Here is a 19,657-nt window from a genome sequence, read left to right as displayed (position 1 = left end):
AATTAATATCACAAACTTGCGATGACTTCTTGACTAATGGCTTGAACTGATGACTGCAGCCCTAACGGTTACCAACTATAAAAGTATGAGAGCTCGAGCACGAGTAACCACTGAGCAACTTACTGATGCTAAAATAAAGTGTTACTCCCATCTCAACTCTTCCCTACATCAATTTTATACAAATGTCTCTTTATCAAAAACTGTGTAAAAGTTCACTCTGTTGTATTTGGTTAATTTAGTTTCCCTCTGCTTATCTACTGAAGTAAACATCACTGAATCCTCGTGCCTTCGCTTCACAGGCTCCGTTGCTCTAGCAATGCTCTCCTCCTCGCCTGCTTGTGTGTTTTCAGCACACACATGCTTGGCAGTAGCATAATGGCAGGAAACAAGCCCGATAAGGAGATTAGTGTTCCTCCTAACGCCTTCTCTAAGCAGTGTTTGGAAGATATTTTGATTCGACTCAGTAAAAAAGAAAGACAGAGCCAAACACCAATTCAAATCTTCAAGAAATAAAAATCAAAGCCCAGACAGAGAATCGTTGCTCATTGCTCCTTGCTCTTGTGTGTCAATATTTTGTAAATATTATCATTAATATTCAGATTTTAGTTGAATGTGTATAATTTAGTCAATTCATATCCAAATGTTATTTTCACAGGCAACAGAGAATGAAATAATTTCCCTAAATGGATGAATTTTGAAAACTAATCAAATGTGCGAATGCAATAAATGCCTTCAAATAAGGACTAAAGCAAACAGACTATAGGCTTGAAAAGGTGCTTGTGTGATTCAGCAGCATTTGGCTCACCTCTGCGGCAGGTACGCCCACACATAGCCTGTCCACAGCAGGAGTGCTCTTCCGAGGGTATACCTGCAGAGAGCAGACAATAAAATGAATCAACCAGCCAGAGAAAGAGAGAGAAAGAGGGAGAGAAGGCGAGAGGCAGGGGAGGGTGGGGGGAGCAGACAGTGAGAAAGATAGCAGAGAGGATAGCATGAGAAAATATGGAGCGATAGACCCGAGCAGCAGGGAGGAATAGAAATGGAAGAAGCAGATGAGAAACGAAGGAGGGAGAGGGAGAGGGAGAGTGAAGGAAACAAATTTTAACAAGAGGGGATAATTTGCAACATTTAGAGCGTGCCAGATGGGAAAAGGTATTAAAAAAAAGTTAGACACTTCCACAGGATGGGAGAAGAGGAGGACATGAACATTAGTATTTGTGACTGCGGTGACAGTATTCATGAGGAAATCTGTCTCCACTTTGAGTACCACTTCAGAACCTTCAATAACCTTCGACACACTCTGGAGTCATCCAGTATTTCATGTATGGACACCATATTTCAGCGCAGCTTCAAAAGCAGGAAAAAGCACAAAGTCCTCAACCAAAAAAGCTGAAAAGTTCACAAATCTACAGCCACAGCAGGGGGCATGTATGGACGTGATGCTCGTTACCTGCTGGAAAACCACATTGTTGGATGGATGAAAAGTACAAAGCACTTTAGAGTGATACAGCAGCATTAACCCACTTTTGGGGAAGTGGAACAAGCTTAAAAACACCTTAAAAGGCCTCCTTCACTCAAAAAAATGTTTTTCTTATTCCTGCAGTTGAATTTTTGAGCTTCACTGTGCAGAATGACATATTTGACACCACAAGGCTTTTTCATATTCATTTGTTAAAAGTGGAAAGTTCACTTGTACTCTTGAAAAAATCTGATTTTAAGGGGTGGGCTCTGGTCCAGTCTGCAGTTTAAACCAGCGTGAGGTAGAAACTTAAAGCCATCCATGCATGTACAGAGAATGGGCTTTACAATGAAAGAGGCAACGCCTGGTGTCCAGCAAGAAAACCTGAGTAGTGTGAGTACTGGAACGTGTTAGTGAACAGTTGCCTATTCACATGATGAACTGGCACAGAGCAACATTAGCATTTGTCTGGATTTGTGTCTCTTGCAACCTGATGAGTCCAGTGGCCAATGTTTACTTTCCTTTTTACCTCTGTTTTGGTCTCCACCAACTCCTGAGTGGGGCTATAAGAAAATCTCAAAAATATCAAGTATGGCGAGATAAAATTTTGTGATGCTGCATCAACACTCAAAACACTGTGTCATGATATTGTGTTACATGCAAAAATTTGTGGCAGTGTTTAATTTTGTAGATCTATCTACACTGTTATGATTCCATAAAACAGTAAACTATAACTAAAATGTTAGACATATGGTAGTGTTTTCTTTAAACTATGACAGTTTTCCTGAAATTAGATTAAAAAAAACAGCACTATATCATCTTATTTACAGAATTACAATAAACTGAATCGTATCACGTATCTTGACATGTGTCATAACACTACATCCCTGGTTCATTAGCCACTAAATGATAATAATAATATGTTTATTCACCAAAATCCCTAACTTCTTCTCTGGGTATGAAAAGAATGGTACGAGTGAATCTAAACAACAAAACAATGAGCTGAAAGAAACTTAAACTCAGGTTCCAACCATAAGGATTGCAGATGGCCCAGAGCCCAGTAAAAAGTTATACAATCAGCAAGTTGCCTGACTGAGCCAGAGTTGGAAAAAGTAAACAGATACTTTAGTTTAAATAATTTTCTAGTCAGTAGTTCTTGGGTGACATCACTACATCTGTTCTACCCTCTGAGATCGTTTAAGGCTGTGCCTGTGTCTGTCCTCACCCAAAGGTGAGCAGAGCACCGACACAGACAGGCTTGTTAACTTCATAAATGAAATGGACCTAAAGAAGTTAAAAACCCCAAATAGCAATCAGAGAAAAACATATAACTGGGCTGAAAGTGATGCACTAACATAGGTGTCCAAAGAAGTTTGACAAAAAGTTAAGACCATTTTTAAAGGGACAGATAATTATCAGAAACTGTAGAGAAAAGCTGTCAACATTTGCTGTGTGTGGTGGCAGAGAAGGCGACCGAAAACCCTTCAGCAGCGAAGTTACTCATGAAGATTCAGCGTCTGGTGACCATGAATATTTATCCCAAACTTCATGGCAATCAAGTCGATAGTTGCATGGAAATTTCACTCTTGACCGAAGTGTCAGACTTACAGACTGTTGGACGCACCAACAGTGCCATGCCTCAAACTCCAGCCATAAAAGAAAACAAGACCCCGCGGGACGCAGAATCCAATCTCTCAGGACAAAGACGAGACTGAAACTTCTTACATTCTGATTGTGTAGTCAGTATCCTGCTAAGATCATGTAGCGGTGCTGGAGATGAGAAGGTGGTTGATGTTTTTCACATCTCGCTCGAAAACTTTCCACGCTTCATCCACATCCTCCCCCCGCTGATCAGCCTCATCTGCGCACATTTGCATTCCAAGTCTGTATCGTCTGAAAATTCACCAGAGGAGGTAAAGAAAACCCCCCACATGACATGAACATGATTTGTTACAGTCTTAAAAAAAATAAAATAAAATAAAACAAAAAAATACAGCAGGTGAACATTCAGCAAAATGAGGTATTTAGCGTGTGAGGTTTTTTTCCACATCCAAGACTATGTTGGGGTTTGATATGTTTTCAAAGTGGTTTGAAAGCAGCATTGTCTTGCTCGAGCACAAAAAGACAAGACAAGGCCTTTGTTGTTGTTGCTGAGTGTGACAGTAAAGACATTTAGCATTCAAAATCAAGGACGGCACTGTGCCCCTTTGAGTTATGAAAAAGTGACTACTGTTGGTTGTTTTTTTTTCCAGCTTTTAAAAGTTAAAAACATAGTTCTCGACAAACACTGTGTGTTTCGCGTGCCCGTGTGCGAGTGTCAGACCCTGAAATGGTGCACGTTCATTAAAACAGAAAAGTGACAGTGTACGTTGCTCTGTATGAAGGATACATTTCCTGTATAGAATCTTCTAGACCAAATATCCGCCATTAAAAACAGTCAGCCGTCCCAGCTGCATTCAGAACGCTACCGGGCAAATGTAAATTTAGAACCGCCACTTCAAGCCTGACAAACAATGACATTGCATTTATTTCACAGTTGGCACATCAAAAGCATTTGATAAAAGCAGGAGTTGCCGAGATCCACCATTCTTCCAGTGCCATCTGGCAGCTGCACTCAGTACTTATCAACCTGGATTACACATACGACTTTTTAGTGATAGTTTGCAGTGCTAACGCTACATCAAAGCAGCAGATACATGTAAGGAGGAAGGCAATTAAAGGATAATTCCCCTCTGACTCGAGCGCCACGGCAGCTGTCACGATAAGCAGGCTGATGTCTAATCAGATGAGACAGTTGTGAGAATGTGACGGCGGCGGCGGCTGTTCAAAACCGAAAAATATAGATTTAGGTTGGAAAATCACAAGCTTCCAGCGCTGACTGCTATCATTCAAACGGGGAACCATGACACTGACACTGCTTCATTAGAAAGGACCCTCTAGCATATGGTCCATTCATTCCACATATGGCTTACAGCAGTATTAGCTGATATCCTGAGGTACCTAAAAGCAACACACAGTATTTTCTTGTCTGTTGTACCACCACAGCCCTATCATATTAGTTCAAGTACCCCTACATCAGCACTATTCAATTGTCCACCCGTGGGCCAAATCCAGCCCTTTAATAGCCTTAATCTGGTCCTTTGATCATTTATAAATCTGGAAAAAAAAAGCATATCGTTGTAATTTCATTAAACTAACCTAATCACATTCTACTTATGGGTGTTTTCACTGTTTATTAGAAGATCATCATTTCATTAGGAAGGTAATAAGCACATGCATTGCTTTTGTCTGTTGTTAAGTGCAGAGACACTGCATTCAAAAGTTTGAACTCTGTTTAAGCAGAGGAAATCTAAGAGAGTCAAAGCGCATGAAAAAGAAAAATATGACTAATAAAACAACAAGCAACGTGCTTTGTTTTTTTTTTATCTGTACTTTTGTACATAATATTTCTTTTCCAATTGTTAAAAATAATAAAGTGGAGAAAACATAAAAAGGTGCATTCGTTCATATATTTATACATGATGGGAAATTTAAACACTGGCCCCTTGGCACTTTTTAAAATCTGGCTCTTCTACAAAAGCAATTGAGTCGGCCTACCATATAGCAACACCATCTGTCATGTTTTCATTAAACCAGAGGTTATTTAACACTGGTAACTGTGTTAAAAGTAATATTGTTATAATATTTTTTATACTATAATTGTCAGTGTTTTGGATGAGAATCTCCTTTTCTCTTCATTTCAATACCCTTTGTCAAGTTCTACTTTCACTTAATGGGCAAATTTATTTATAAATCACATTTAAAAACAGACCAGCGCTGAACAGACCAAGGCACGAAGAATAAGTCACAAATATTATATACAGGCACAAATATTCAACTCATAGGCACAGGCACAAGCACTCAAATGTTAGCGAGTAAAAGTAAGTTTTGAGCCTGGACAGCAGGTAGAATAAAGGGTCTGGAGGTCTATTGAAGTTCTCTGTTCACTTGTTAAATAGTTTCCATGCACTCTTACTATAATCGAAGCATGTGAAAGCTGTTACAACTGACCGATTCAGGATGTAACCAGTACATCCTGCATACCGTAGCGCAGCAGTTTGTTGGTTATTATAATACGGTCAGTACAGCAAAGATCGGCATCACATTTATTTGTAATCCTACATAAAATATGTGGAAACTGTTAACTGAGCCACTCCACAATCTTTCCAAAAACCCTCTAGCAGGTGCACAGGTACCTCTGGATGGGAAACCCAAACGGATTGATAATATTCTCTGATGAGGGAAGGGAATGAAAGAAAACAGAGCTGCTGAAAAAAATATAATTTCTAGAAAAAAAATTTAAAAAGCTAAGGTAAGTAACCACTTAAAATGCGATATAAAGGTTTTTAAAGATAATTTGGAACAGAATATATGTGTATAAATATTTGCTAGACAAAGGCAGCCTTTCTGTAGCCATTCAACCCAGAGCTTTTGTCGAACGAGTCTATTCTGAACCACTTGTACGCCTAGAGTGCATATTAACACATGAGCATACTTGTAGTATGCCAAGGTGCCACTCATCACTCATTAGTCTCTTTAATTCAAACAGCTGTCACAAGGTTCTTTAAAACTTTCTCTGTCAACTTAGTGAGTGACTGGAAGGTTAAACTGACAGCGCTGGGCCTGGAACACGCTCACAGACAGACACTCTTCCATTACAGTCTCCATCGATTACAGAGCCGACGCTAATGCAACAGCTAAGTGGAGGCTAGCAGGTGGGGCGAATAGCAAAGCGCTCCTGTTTAGAGCAGCAGGAAAAGGAAGGGGAGGAGCAGGAATTTGACACATGATTGATGGCCTGTCGATCGCTTCAGAGGCACGTTCAGATTTATGACAGGGCTCAGCCTGTGGCGCGTGGCCACCGGAGCCACGCGCTCATTGATCAATTTGTTATCTACACCCCAAATGGATGGGGCACAGCTGTGGTGGGAGTCAATGAGGGCACTGCAGGAAGAATCCTGATGCCTTCTGCCATTGCACTGCTGTTTTTGTGCGGTGATGGGCCACTGTGTCTCATCTCAGAGAAATATTGTCAACCGTGAAGGCAGTGGCGGACTCAGGCTGTCTGAAGGGCAGGGGTGAAAAAAATAAAAAGGGCACCAGCTGTGTGTGGTGGGGCACCAGTCCAACAAAAGGGCATTCTAGAGGGCAAATCACCATGTTTTTTCCCACTGGAATTGCACCCGTGATGGCACATTATCACGTTGTCTGAGGACAACCCAGAGGGTACTCTGTCATCTTTTGTCCACTGGACAGCCACTAAAGATGTTACTACACCATGTCTTTGCCACAAGAAGGGCACTTTAGAGGGCACTTTATCACATGTCATACACTGGAACAGCCCTTCAGAGAACGCTTAATCATGTTTAGTCCACTGGAGAGACAAACTAAAGAGCACTTCACGTTTTTTCGACTGGAATGGCACTTTATCATGTTGTCCTGCCCCAAGAGGGCACTCTGTCATGTTTCATCCACTGGATGGGCAGTCCACAGGGTACTTCACCACATCTTAGCCACAAGACGGCCACTTTAGATGGCATTTTATCACATTTTGTCTACTGGAAGGACACGCAAAAAGGCACTTTACCGTGTTGAAGTGACTAAAAGGTTACTTTAGAGGACACGTCGCCAGGTTTTATCCACTTGAAGGGCATGTTACCATGTCTTCTTACATGGACTCCCTTGACTTCACAAGTGGATGGCTGCTTGTCAACAGCAGACAAGATTGATCAAATCTAATCTAAAACGTTTGGTCTTGTTTTTGCTGTATTTACAGTAGAGTGTTTTGACAGTGCATTAAATAGTTATTCCTACAAATTTTTGCTGAAAAAGGAACATTCCTCTCCACGCCTTTTCACCTTGCGAGATGATTTGCAATACATTTCCCATCCAACTGTTTTACCTGCCGCTTGTTCGGTAATTACCCCAGGGAGTGTGGTGTGTGTCCGTGAGCAGTGAGTGAAAGATTAAGTACAGTGAGACTGAGAAGACCGAGCGAGTAAAGGAGCGAAGAAGGCTGGTAAGAAGCGAAAGGCTGTTAGATCGTCCAGCTGTCGGCACTAGAGCAGCAAAGCAGGCTGCTGTGGTGACACTTCCTGCTGCTGCGCCGCCCGCAGGGAGGGAACATCTGCCGACGGAGGAAGCGTTAATCTCGGCGGTGTTGAGGCACGCACTGTCACTGCACGCCTGACTTCACCTAATGCACGGAGGGAAAGGCCAGAGCTGTACAGGAGTGCAGACCTTTACACCCTAAAAAATAATGCAATCTTATGTGGCTCTCATGCCCACTTATGATGTTTGTGAATGTTCACAGCTGCAGACTCCCAACCCGTCTTTCCCAATTGCCTTGCTAACTGAATAATGCAGGTGTAAGTGGAGGAAAAAAAAGTTTGAGAACCCCTCCCACACACAACACAACAACATCAATACACACGAAGTGCATTACTGCAGCTCAAAAAGTGTTTTTTTTTTGTAATAGTGTGGATTATTTCTGTATTATGTCAGAAAACAATAAAATTAGAACAGACCAGAGAGGTAATACGTGAAAAAATATAAATGTAGCACCTTTGTTTTGCTTCCATTTTTCATGAGTTGAAGATCTAAGACTTCTTCTGTACATGCAAACATTTTATATCTGTCAAAATTTGTTCAAAGATTTGTTAAAAATCTGTGAGTGAGCACCTCTCCTTTGCAAGGAGAGCAAGTCCTTGCAAGTCTTTTTTCAAGATGAGACTGCAGAGTGTGACCAGTCCGAGACACATTTCTGCAATTATCATGCTGTTCAATCAGCATCTCTGTACACCACACCTGTCAGGTGGATGGATGTTCTCGGCAGAAGACATGCAAATTTGTAAACAAAATTTGAAAGAAATACACCTTTTGTGTTCAAAGAAGAAGTCTTAGATCTTTTACTTCAAGTCATGAAAAATGGGGACAAAAACAAGTGTTTTGTTTATTGTTTTGTTGTGGATAACTGCAAGAAAAAAAATGTGTTGTTTGTTTCTTTGTCTCACATAAGGCTAGTGTGTAATAAATAATAAGAATTAGAATATGATTATAAAAAAATAAGCATATTTATAGGGTAGAATAGGCAGATAAAATAAAAATAGGTACTGAAATTCTGAAGGTGATATTGACCCAGTGTCAAGGTGGGGGTTCAGATACACAGGGCAAAGGAAAGGATTCACAGAGGGCAAGACAAAGTCAAGGATATACAGAGGTCAGAGGACAGAGTTCACCGTCCTGATGGCCTGAGGGGAGAATCTTTCTCTCTGTGTGTTCAACTGGTAACTTGTAAACAAAAATTAAACAGTACAGTGCACTAAAAGATTGAGGGAATAACACAAATGAAGCAATCAATCTGTGTCTGATCCAAAAAAACATAAGAAATGATTAAAATAACAAAGCATATAAAAGCATATAATGCACTATGCACTGCAATCAGAGCAATACTTCGGCAGGAGCTTAAAAAAAAAAAAAAGCATTACACAATACCTTCGTGAGGTCACAGATCTGCAGTAGATCGTTCTGAGCCCTGCCTCCATACACCCGCTCACGTTCCCGAGCCACGTCGATATCCTCTTCCTCCGCAGATAATGACTTCCCTGAAATATGCCTGGCAGAGAGAAGTCAACCACAGTTGGCATAACACCCTTCATTAAAATTAACATGAACTCGCATGACAAATTATCTCGGTCAAAGTTTAAGCTCAGTGAAACAATCTCTGCAATTTTCATAAGTAGTTGAAGCCACAGGCATTAGTTTCCATGGCAACCTCCTTTTGGAGTAAGTAAACACTTAAAAAAAAAAAAAAAAGGAAGAAAATCGGGTAGTTTTTGAGTCACTGTGCGACAGATGTTTTATGTTTAAAGAATATGAAGTTTTTTTTATTTAAATGGGGGAAGCAATGGTTTATCTGACTGAAACAAATGCTGGATAGACAAAAACTACAACAGTAAGAAGGTCACTTTCAGGTCAGAAGCTTTTTCTGGCCAATTTTGTGTCGATTCACTTTGAAATAACAGATGTGGACAGTGGCTTTTACCTCGGTTTGCAGAAGAACTTATACTGTATGAGGAGTGTGACGGCAAACATGACAGCTCCCTGGATTGACATGGCGCAAAGGTTCTTTCCCACCATTTCCCAGCTGAGTGGGTCCTTAAAACGGTCCTCCCCTGATGAAGAAGGAGAGAAATGAGTGAAACACTTAACTAGAGTTACCGTCTCACGGTTGTATGCCTCCACCAGCCAGTCAAGTTACCGTTTACATCCATGTTCATCCAGATTCATATAAAGTTTGTATTAAAGGAATTTGAAGGAATTAAGTAAATGGTATTAAGTGTATTTTAGGTGAACTATGCTGTCTTTACGTAGAGACTGTGCTTACACTGGACTACAGAGGACTGATAGAGTGCTGAACATTAGGATTTTACAGTGAAGTTGACCTTTGACCTTTTGGATGGATCAGTCAATTTCATTTTTATCACTCACAAATAAAAGTCAGGCTAAAAAGGAGTGTTTCAAGTTTTCTTTTAAAAATATCGACATGGTCTGTCCTCATTTTATCGAATTAGACATTTGTGTGCCATTTTGTCATAATTAGGGTATAAAATCTTGAGTTATGGCCAAAAACATGTTTTGTGAGGTCAGAGTGACATTGGACCACCTAATTGGTTCATCCCCGAGTCCAAATGAACATTTTTTCCAAATTCGAAGAATTTTCGTGAGATATCACGTTCACGAAAATAAGACAGTCATGAGAACACAGTGACCTTAAACTTTTAACTTTAAACATCAAAATCTAATCAGCTTTTCTTTGAGTCCAAGTGGACATTTATGCCAAGTTTGGAGAAATTCCTTCCAGGTTTTCTTGAGAAATCCCATTCTTGTGAATGGGACAGAGGGACGGATGGATACGGCTGTTGCTGGTACAGATATGAAAAACATATGGTGATAAACAAAGTAAATAAGGAGAAAAAGGTAAGCAATTAACACATTATTACTGTGTGTCATTTCATGCTAATTTCCAGCCCTTATCTCCAAGCTCAGGGGATGATTTAACAGAAACATCTTCAAAACAAATTACCAGATGTGTGTTTTCTTTCATGGCCAGCCAAATACATCTTTGTCAAAAGTTAGTGGAGAGCTGGAATTTGTCAGCCCTTTGAAGTGTTTTTGAGACACATTCAATGGTGAAAGCCAGCAGTTTAAAATGCCACTTAGCCTTAAAAAATAAAATTTGCTGTCACCTTTGTCATGTGAGAAAATCACTGATATCCTGCACTTTTCATGTTGAAGCCTCTTTTGGCTAATGAACACGTAAGTAAACCGCTGACAGCGCCCACACTCCAATCATTGTCAATTCTCCGTCTCTCTTTCCTCCGTCTCTCAGCTTCTACAACCCTCGAGCCCGAGGGGGCAGAGTAAGGAGACAAGAAAAACGAAAGCGCTTTCAGTCTCATTCTCTGGTAAATAGCCCCTCTCCACACTAGCCCTTTTAGCTTGTGATTGCTTTTCTCTTCCTGCTCTCCGCCACCGCCGCAAATGATTCCTCAAACCACTATTTCCTGCTCCATCTCTCCACAGATAAGACTCCTCTTCCTCTTTCATGGGCCTCTTTGCCTCTTGATGGCCCCCTCTACCTCCTGGCTCCACCTCTACAGCGCCCTCATCTCTTTTTCCTCTGTCTAAATTTAACACATGTAGAGAGTAGAGCTCTAGAGGTGGTTTGAGAGCTCCGTTACTGGTCAGACATTTTTTTTTTCCTGGTGGGATAAAGGACTAGAAATGTGAATGAAATAGTGAAGTGTCACTTTAAAGGAAAGGCATGTCATTAAAGTGTTACAAGGTTTAATACGTCCGACACTGTATGAAAACAGAAAACAGCATGCTAAAGGTGGCTAGCTACCGATATGTTCGGGCTACTGAAGACTTATTAAGCCTGCACACTACTCCACTGATCTGCAGGTGGTGCCATGATGAGTCAAGAAGAAAACTGCTAGAAGTTTCCATGGATTTAATCACTCCATTTTTCCCCCCAAAGTAGTTTTGCAAATGATTTGTTGAAATGCTGCAGACACTGGGGAATATTTACCAAAGTAATTAAACTACTTTTTTATGCGCTACACAGTCAAACTGCTTTTGTCCTTTGTAAAACAACAGAAAACCGCTGAAATTGTGTGTTCCAGCTCATGTAATATCTAGTTTAATAAATTTATGTTCAAATAGAAGAAGGGGATGAACATTTATACAAATAGCTGCTGGACCTAATTTATCCCCGCAAAAAAGACCAGTGAGACTGAGGTAATTGCATCTGATCAATGGGCCTCATGCAAGAACCACTGGAACAACAGACAGACAAACAGATTCATTCTTAAGTGGTTTGTACAAGTGGCTTAGGAGAACTTGTTGCATTCACCAATTTTCTCATATTTTGAATTTTCTCCAAGGTACGAGCACAATTTATGTGTAGGTCAGACGCGCAATTTGTCCGTTGCTAGTTTTTCACCGATGGATTTCATTACTTTTAAACAATTTTGTTTCGAAAATGTTTTAAAATTCAATATAAATTACACTTCAGAATTAAGTTGATCCTTTTCACTCTGTAATTCAAATTATAATATAATTCTGAATTTATTCATATGGCCGAATGATAATTCAGTTTGACTATTATATTGCTGTCAGGCGTATTGGCAGTGCAGGTTTTTTGCAAGCTGCTGTCCAGGGGAACATCCTCTTCTTCAATGCTACATCATCTAATATGACATGTATTCTGTTGTCCATCTCTGTGTTGGAGACCTCCCGTTGACCCCCTCCTCCTTTTGCACTCATCGATTGCCTTGGCTTTTTTTTTTTTTCTTCTTGAAAACCATTTCTTCTTTATTTCAGAGACAGTATGACCCTCGGGTGACTCGGCATTAACAGCACTAGTTATTCTTCTCCTGCTTTAGCAGGTCCCTTAATTCCAGTGCTGACACTGTTAAAATGCTCATCTTTCCTTTATGGATCCACAAAAGCAGGACTTCAGTCTCAGAATGAGCAAAGTTCTTCTTTTTACCCTTTGGTGACATTTTCATGAATGAACACTTCCTGACAACTGTGTTTGTGTGATGCACAATGTCTCGTAAACGCAGATGGGAAAATCTTATTATTGGACACATAGTGAGAGACTACTACGCATTTGAATGTGTGCGAATGAGCTATATTCTGATGGAATAGTGATGCGTATTGTTTGACGGTAATGTGCATCAGGTTGTAGAAATATCCTCCACTGTGTTCTTGTGAATAACACCGAATATTAACAGAAACTTTGTTTGTTTACAAGAAAACTCCACGGGGCACCTTTAAGTGCAGACCTTCACAGTCAAAGTCTGTTAAAATCGCGTTGAAAGCTCCATTTGAGAATGAAATTACTGTCAACAGAGTGAGACTTTCTGTGAAAATGTATCAGCGTCACCTAATATCTTAAAATGAGTCAGACAGCTGCTGTGGTAGCGAAATATAGTCGCTTGAGTCGAGAGAGGTCCAACATGTTCGTTTGTACTGTATTACTTCAAAATGTATCATCTCATCCACTTAGCAGATGTTTTCTTTGGTTTCAACTTGAAAATGATTCACTGAAATGAGGATTTTTACTCATAGATTAGTCACACCGATGGGGGACTCTTACCAAAACTGCTGAAGAGGGTGCCCATTGCCTGGTTCTTGGCCATGTCAATTAGCCCTCTGCCCAGACAGAAATGTGGGAATATCAGCAGCACCTGCTTCACTATTTTGTTGATGCGGGAAATGTTCTGTTGAGGAAAATACACACAGACACACATCAGTTTTATTCTTATTACCTAAAACTAAACATAGGCATGAAAACATTTTAGCTGACTACAATGACAACTAAATTTCAGAAAGAAACAAAAAATAACTGAAATGACATTGTGTTCACACAAAACTAAATCAAATAAAATAAACATGTAGAGGAAATGTCTTCAGTTTTAGTCCTTGTCAATTTGGTCAAATGTGTCAAGACAACAAGCAAAATGAGGCACTGATGTTTCTTGAGACTGGCAATATTTACATAATTCTGAGTCAAAGTCCTTTACAAAGTGTTTGTGTTTGTAAGAGCTACTCTAAACTTCTTAAAACTTGCCCCTGACAAATACCCCACATATTATAATAATAAAAAAAAACAAAACCTAAAACTAATACTGAAACTAATAACAACAAAATCTAAAACATTTTAAACTTCAAAACTAATCTGAAACAAGCAAACCAACTCTGGAAACAAACCAAAACTAAACTGAATAAAAAATAAGAATATTTGGATACAACCCCTTTGTAATTACCAACATTTTGATAAGTAATAATAACTTAATTAAATATTTTTTTAAATCAGTAACAGATTACAATTACATTTATTTTGTAAATTAATTACATGCAACTTGTTACTCTCCAGAACTGCTAGTATCCTAACAGACTTTGTGTAAAATTTTCTCATAATTGGAGTATGATTTCTTGACTCATGGGAAAAAAAATTGGTTTGAACATTCCTGAGAAATAGTATTCATGAGTTGGACGTATGTGAGGTTACGGTGACCTTGACCTTTGACCACCAAAATTGAATTAGTTCATCCTTGAGTCTAAGTGGTATTTGTGCCACGTTCGAAGGAATTCCCTCATGGCATTCTTGAAATATCACGTTCAAAGAATGGGATCACTCAGAAGCATAATGTCGTTGGCAACGGCTATTACTGCCATGGAGGCATTAAAGGTTTTTTTTTTTTTTTTTTTTAATACAGAGGTCCTTTGGTATACAGTCATGAATGTGCACAAGAAATAGAAATTGGCTGATCAGTCCAGTAGATGAGCTGCAGACAACCTCCAGATCCCTTGACTGTGCACACACACACACACACACACACACACACGATACAAATTAGTGACATGTAAAAAATTTGAATATTTAAGCCCAATATGTTGACTCGCCACCTTGACTCAGCAGGGCCAGTGGCGTGAGAGTTTCAGAAGACAGTGTGTACCTCCCTGACGCAAGCGTGGATAATTAACAAACATCCTGCACTCCACTTCCATGCTGCGCTCCGTTATGTTGCGGGGCGCCACGCGGCACGCCGAGGGAGCACGGAGCGTCTAAGTTCATCTACCTTTTTGCTGTCGGAAATTTAGCAAACGATAGGGAGCATGCTGTGTGATGTGTGAGGTAGCACGCGTACAGTACGTGTAAACACAAACTGATGAGATGGTGCTCAGGTGAGCAGATGTTCGTCCTTAAAATTGTAACTAAAGGTAGAAGGAGCACACAGAGACCAAAGAGAGACAGCTGAAAAAACAATGTGAAAACACCCACAGGCGCTCTCTGTGTGTCTGTCTCTTAGTCTTTCTCTTGAAACTCTATACAAGAACAAAGAGACATGCGAACACAAAACCAAAGCATATTGTTTCACTGTTTCACAAGGCATACATAAAAAGCTAGTCTCATCTTGACAGGGCATTTCCTGGCTACAACGTGTCTTTCTCCTCAAAAATTGTACTGTCCCTTTCTCCCTTTCCTCGTCCCTCAGGCTGCAATTCAACGGCGGCCGAGTAAAACACAAAAGAAATAATGAATTAAATGAAGATACAATGGACGGGGCTGTAACAAACTGTCTCAAATAAGGAGGGAAGTACAGTAAGTCAGCAAGGAAGGAGGGCAGAGAGAGGAAGACAAAATATTACTACATTTGGCGCGGCATGGTGTTCAAAAAGAAAGTTCATGCATTATGCATGCTGCTTCATTGCAGCATAGTCTTCAAAGCACTTGCATACATGGAGGGAGACTATAAATTCATCATTTCCGTTCTTTTGGGCGAGCCCGAGCAAAGAGTAGGTGGGGCGGGGGTGGCAGTGCATTTTGTTAAAGCTGTGTGCAAGATTTCCAGATGATGGCCATTATTGTCGCAGAATTTATTCATGGATGTTTGTGTAACTGCTCTGGGATTTATTAGTTTCAGAGTAAGCTTTCTATTGGCGGTCGAGGATGAGTGCATGAAGGCTTAGTCTGTCAGCTTTAAAAAAAACAATCCAAAAGCCAGATTTAAAGATATCTTTGTCAAGTAAGTTTCCTAGATTTCTGTCACTTTATTAAAGGAATAGTTCAAGAATAGTGGGAGATATGCTTGTTTGCTTTGTTGCAGAGTTGGATGAAAAGACTCATAACAAAATCCATCATTCAGTTGTGATTCTTCATGTGACATCACACAATCAGAGACCTCTGTCCCCTCTGATCATTTGGAGATTTTTAAATGTGAGGTAACTAACTGAACAATGACGAGTACAGCCACTAACAAACCTACGCACCTTACCTTTTTTCAAGGACATGGCAACAAGTGTTTTGTTTTTTTTTTTTAAATTCTCCAATTGTTTCCACCCAGTTTTAACAAAGAGACTGCAAAGCATTTAGAGACTGACCTGTGGGTCTAAGTAGTGAGAGACGATTAATCAGTCAGCTGGTTAATCAGGCTAATTATCTGGGATTTTGAGATAATCAGCGTTGGTTAATGTCTGTGCTCATGAGGCAAAAAAACAAAAAATGTCTGCAGACACATCTGCAGGCAGCCTTATCAAAGCAGCCGGAACAATGTTAGTGCTCTCCCTTGTGAGTTTTGGGACGGTGGTGAAAAAGTGTAACTCTCCCAGCATCCTGCTGTAAACACTTGCCTACATTTACTCAGTTATCATAGGCTTTTGTTAATGTTGACACATTTTCCATCCTGAATCATGGCAGACATTGATGGAATGGAGTTGCATTTACATGAAACTTCTTTTGACCACTCAAAGCACTTTACGCTACATATCAAATTAACTCAGTCACACACACATTCATACACTAAAGGCTCCTCAGAATCCAACTCATTCGCACATATTCGTAGACCTTCAGCACAGTCATTGGAAACAACTTGAGGTTCAGTATCTTGCACACGGATTCTCTAACATGGAGACTTGAGATCTTCAGATTGGTGGAAGACGACCCTGCTGTACGTCAGACGCTTCTGACATATTGTATACAGCTCGCCCTTAAATACCAGTCCTGAAAGTTCTGAAATCTACAGAATAACCCAGTGCATTTTTCTATTTCTCTAATTGCCAGAAAATGATTGTGTATTGTGCATGGAATAATGGAATTACACAACTCTTTTTTGTTCTGAATCCGACATTATATATCAACCATTGTCCCCCCTGCTCTCTAAATAGTGGTATCGGCCATTGAAGACCCCCTATTGGAGGACCGCTACCCATGAGCACCTCTAAAGTCCTAACTAATTAACTTGTTATATCTAACTTCCTGTCTCTGCCGGTTCCTCAGCAACTGGTTCAGGCCAAGAAATAATCTGGCACTAACCCTGGTGAAATAGCTAATTGCTGTTTTTACACCTCAGGTTTAGCATGAAAAAAAAACAAACAATATATCAAGTGTTAATTAGAGAGCTTTAGAGTGATGGATTTTGGTACATCTGGACAGAGTCTTTCCATTTTTAATGCTAAGCGAAGCTAACCACCTGATGGTGCTATATTTAGCGCAGAGACGTGACTGTAGAACTGACTCCATCTTGGATAAATATTTATCTGGCAAAGACATATAAAAACAATCACTGTTTTATTTTCCCTACTGTGGAAAAACATACAGTAACGCTCAAGATCCAAGAGTGGGTACATGCATATGTGAGAGGATCTTTTTTTTTTGCATGAGTAGGTGGTCACTGGCCTAGTTTCTCTGAGGCAGATATGAGAGCACGATGAAAAGGCCTCATTGATCATGATGTCAAAGCAAACCTTCAGATGTCCGGCAATGTGTTGGACAATAATTCATCACTCCTTTTATCTACATTTACACATTTGCTTGAAGACTAAAGGGTACAAAGATTTGCAATTACAATACAGAGCAAACAGTAAAATCCACTGTGAACGTGGAAGGGAGATCAAATGTATCCTTTTAATCAGTCAATACATCAGTTTTCATAACAGTCAAAAATAATATATTACTGATCATGTTAATAAAACACAATAGTCAGTTTACTCTTAAAGGGATAGTCCGGATTATTTGATGTAGGATTGTGTGAGGTTGCTATTAATTAACATAAATGTATTAACATACATACTGTATGATACCAAACACGCAATTTTCAGTGGTCTACTTCTGTTTTATCAGTGCAAAACTACATTGTTGTACTTAAAAGGATAGTTTGGAACATCTTAAGTACTAATCCACAGTCATGGTGGTCGACACACACAGCCAGCTTGTGGAGGTGCTGGTGAATAGAGCTAAACGATGTACTGCTGTGGACGGCGTCAGCAAAACATATTTTAGCTACCGAAAAACAAGCCCACCAAAAAAAAAAAAAAAACAGTAAATATATATATAAGTTTAAGTGCTTGCGCTGTAATTAGAATATTTTCATTGCTTTACATTGCTGTCAGTAGGCCTTATCTGCCAGGAAAACACTGTTATATAAGCAAACAATGCTCTCCCCAAAGCAACAAAACTAAAAAGTGGCTAAAATATGTCTCGCCGCTGACCCTGTCCACAGCAATTCATTAAGTCTTTGCTTTAGTGCTGGTAAAGTGCTAAAGTGTACTGCACTACACTACAATTCCACCTCAAATAATCTGAGCTATCCCTTTTAAGTGTGTATCTTGAGCCAGATGTTTAAGTAGATTTTTGTCCAGCTGATCTGTCTGGGTGGATTTTATTTAAATATGGAGATAAGGACGGTTTTTGCAGCTGCAGTTCAGTGTAGCACAGGAATTTATACTTAGAGATGACATTAACACCATCTCTCCTTGCTTACATATTTTTATACCAACGTTGTTCAAAAACATATGTAAATGTTCAAACACACACGTCTTAGAATTTTCCGAAGGCACCTGTGTTCTTTACATTCAACAGTACGCTTATACGGAGATAAAGAAATTCAAATAAATAAACAGCAGCTATGACCTTGGCTGAATGCAGCCAATCTGTCTGGCAGACGAACGCTTAGAAAGCGAGACCTAATTTGAGATCAATACATGAAATAACACATCTTCTCTTGACTGGGTGTTCATCAAGGAGATCTAAGAGTCTCTTAGTCGGGAATGATGAAATGCTGGACAATTTTCCCCCTTACGTTTGTGCTATATGCCCATAAATCATTTTCAAATGGTTTTGAAGGTGGTATAGTCTGCGAGGCGCTTATCTGACCCATATCGCTACTTGTGCTTATTCCCACAGCATAGCTTCATTCATAATGCTGGGAATCACAATGAGAGCAGACAGACAAAATATATGACTCAAACAGTCCAGTTAGATATTTTCTAGAGATGATATTCATAGTTTTTCTGAGCTACTGAGTGTAAAGGCGGGAGCGCTACCCACCAGCTAATTCAAGACTTTTTGTTTTGTAATTTTAGCCCTGTTTAGTTGTCAGACTGTGCAAATGATTAAATCTAGAATTAGTTTAACATTGATGTCTGCCCAGACTTATATATTATGTAGTGAAGAAGGAATTTAATGAAAGGTATTAGTAAGAAACATGCTGTCTTCATTTAGAGAAGAGTACAGAGGACTGATAGAGAGCTGCAAATGTTTTTGCAGAACATTATCATGTCACAGTGAAATTTAAGTGAATTAATTTTTGAGTTATGGACAGAGACATGTTTTGAGAGGTCACAGAGACCTTTGACCTTCAAACACCATCAGTACAAGTGGGCATCTGTGCCATGTTCCCGAGATATCGTGTTCAGGGGACAGAAGTGAGATAACAATGACCTTGACCTTTGACCACAAAATTCTAATGGGTCAAGTTTTGAGTCCAAGTGGATGTTTGTGCCAAGTTTAAAGAAATTCCCTCAGATTCACAAGAATGGATGGGACATGAGGTCACAGTGACCTTGACCTTTGACCACCAAGTTATCTAACAAATCAGTTAAGTGGATGTTTGTGCCTCAACTAATTCTCACCAGGCATTCCTGAGATATCGCGTTCATGAAAATGGGAGGGACGTGAGGTCACTGTGACCTTTGACCGTCAAATTCCGATCTGCTTATTCTTGAATCCCTGAGGATGTTTGTGCCAAGTTTGAAGACATTCCCTCAAGGCATTCCTGGGATTGTATTCATGAGAATGGGACGGAT

The 19,657-nt window shown here is 39.8% G+C and overlaps 1 protein-coding gene across 1 annotated transcript in view; it reads right to left on the bottom strand.

Moving 5' to 3' along the window:
• Positions 1–19,657, bottom strand: part of LOC146305600 (phospholipid-transporting ATPase ABCA1) — a 208,994-nt gene that overhangs the window by 36,814 nt on the left and 152,523 nt on the right. The window contains exons 40-43 of the mRNA XM_084712574.1: positions 13,167–13,290; positions 9,543–9,672; positions 8,993–9,113; positions 806–868 (exon numbers count right to left, since the gene is read on the bottom strand). Of these exons, the coding sequence (XP_084568700.1) occupies positions 806–868; positions 8,993–9,113; positions 9,543–9,672; positions 13,167–13,290 (438 nt within the window). The remainder of the gene's footprint in view (positions 1–805; positions 869–8,992; positions 9,114–9,542; positions 9,673–13,166; positions 13,291–19,657) is intronic.

The sequence above is a fragment of the Lutjanus erythropterus genome, chromosome 23 (assembly GCF_056507025.1).
Source record: "Lutjanus erythropterus isolate fLutEry1 chromosome 23, fLutEry1.hap2, whole genome shotgun sequence".
In the NCBI taxonomy this organism is placed as follows: domain Eukaryota; kingdom Metazoa; phylum Chordata; class Actinopteri; order Lutjaniformes; family Lutjanidae; genus Lutjanus; species Lutjanus erythropterus.
This window is presented reverse-complemented; position numbering and strand designations above follow the sequence as displayed.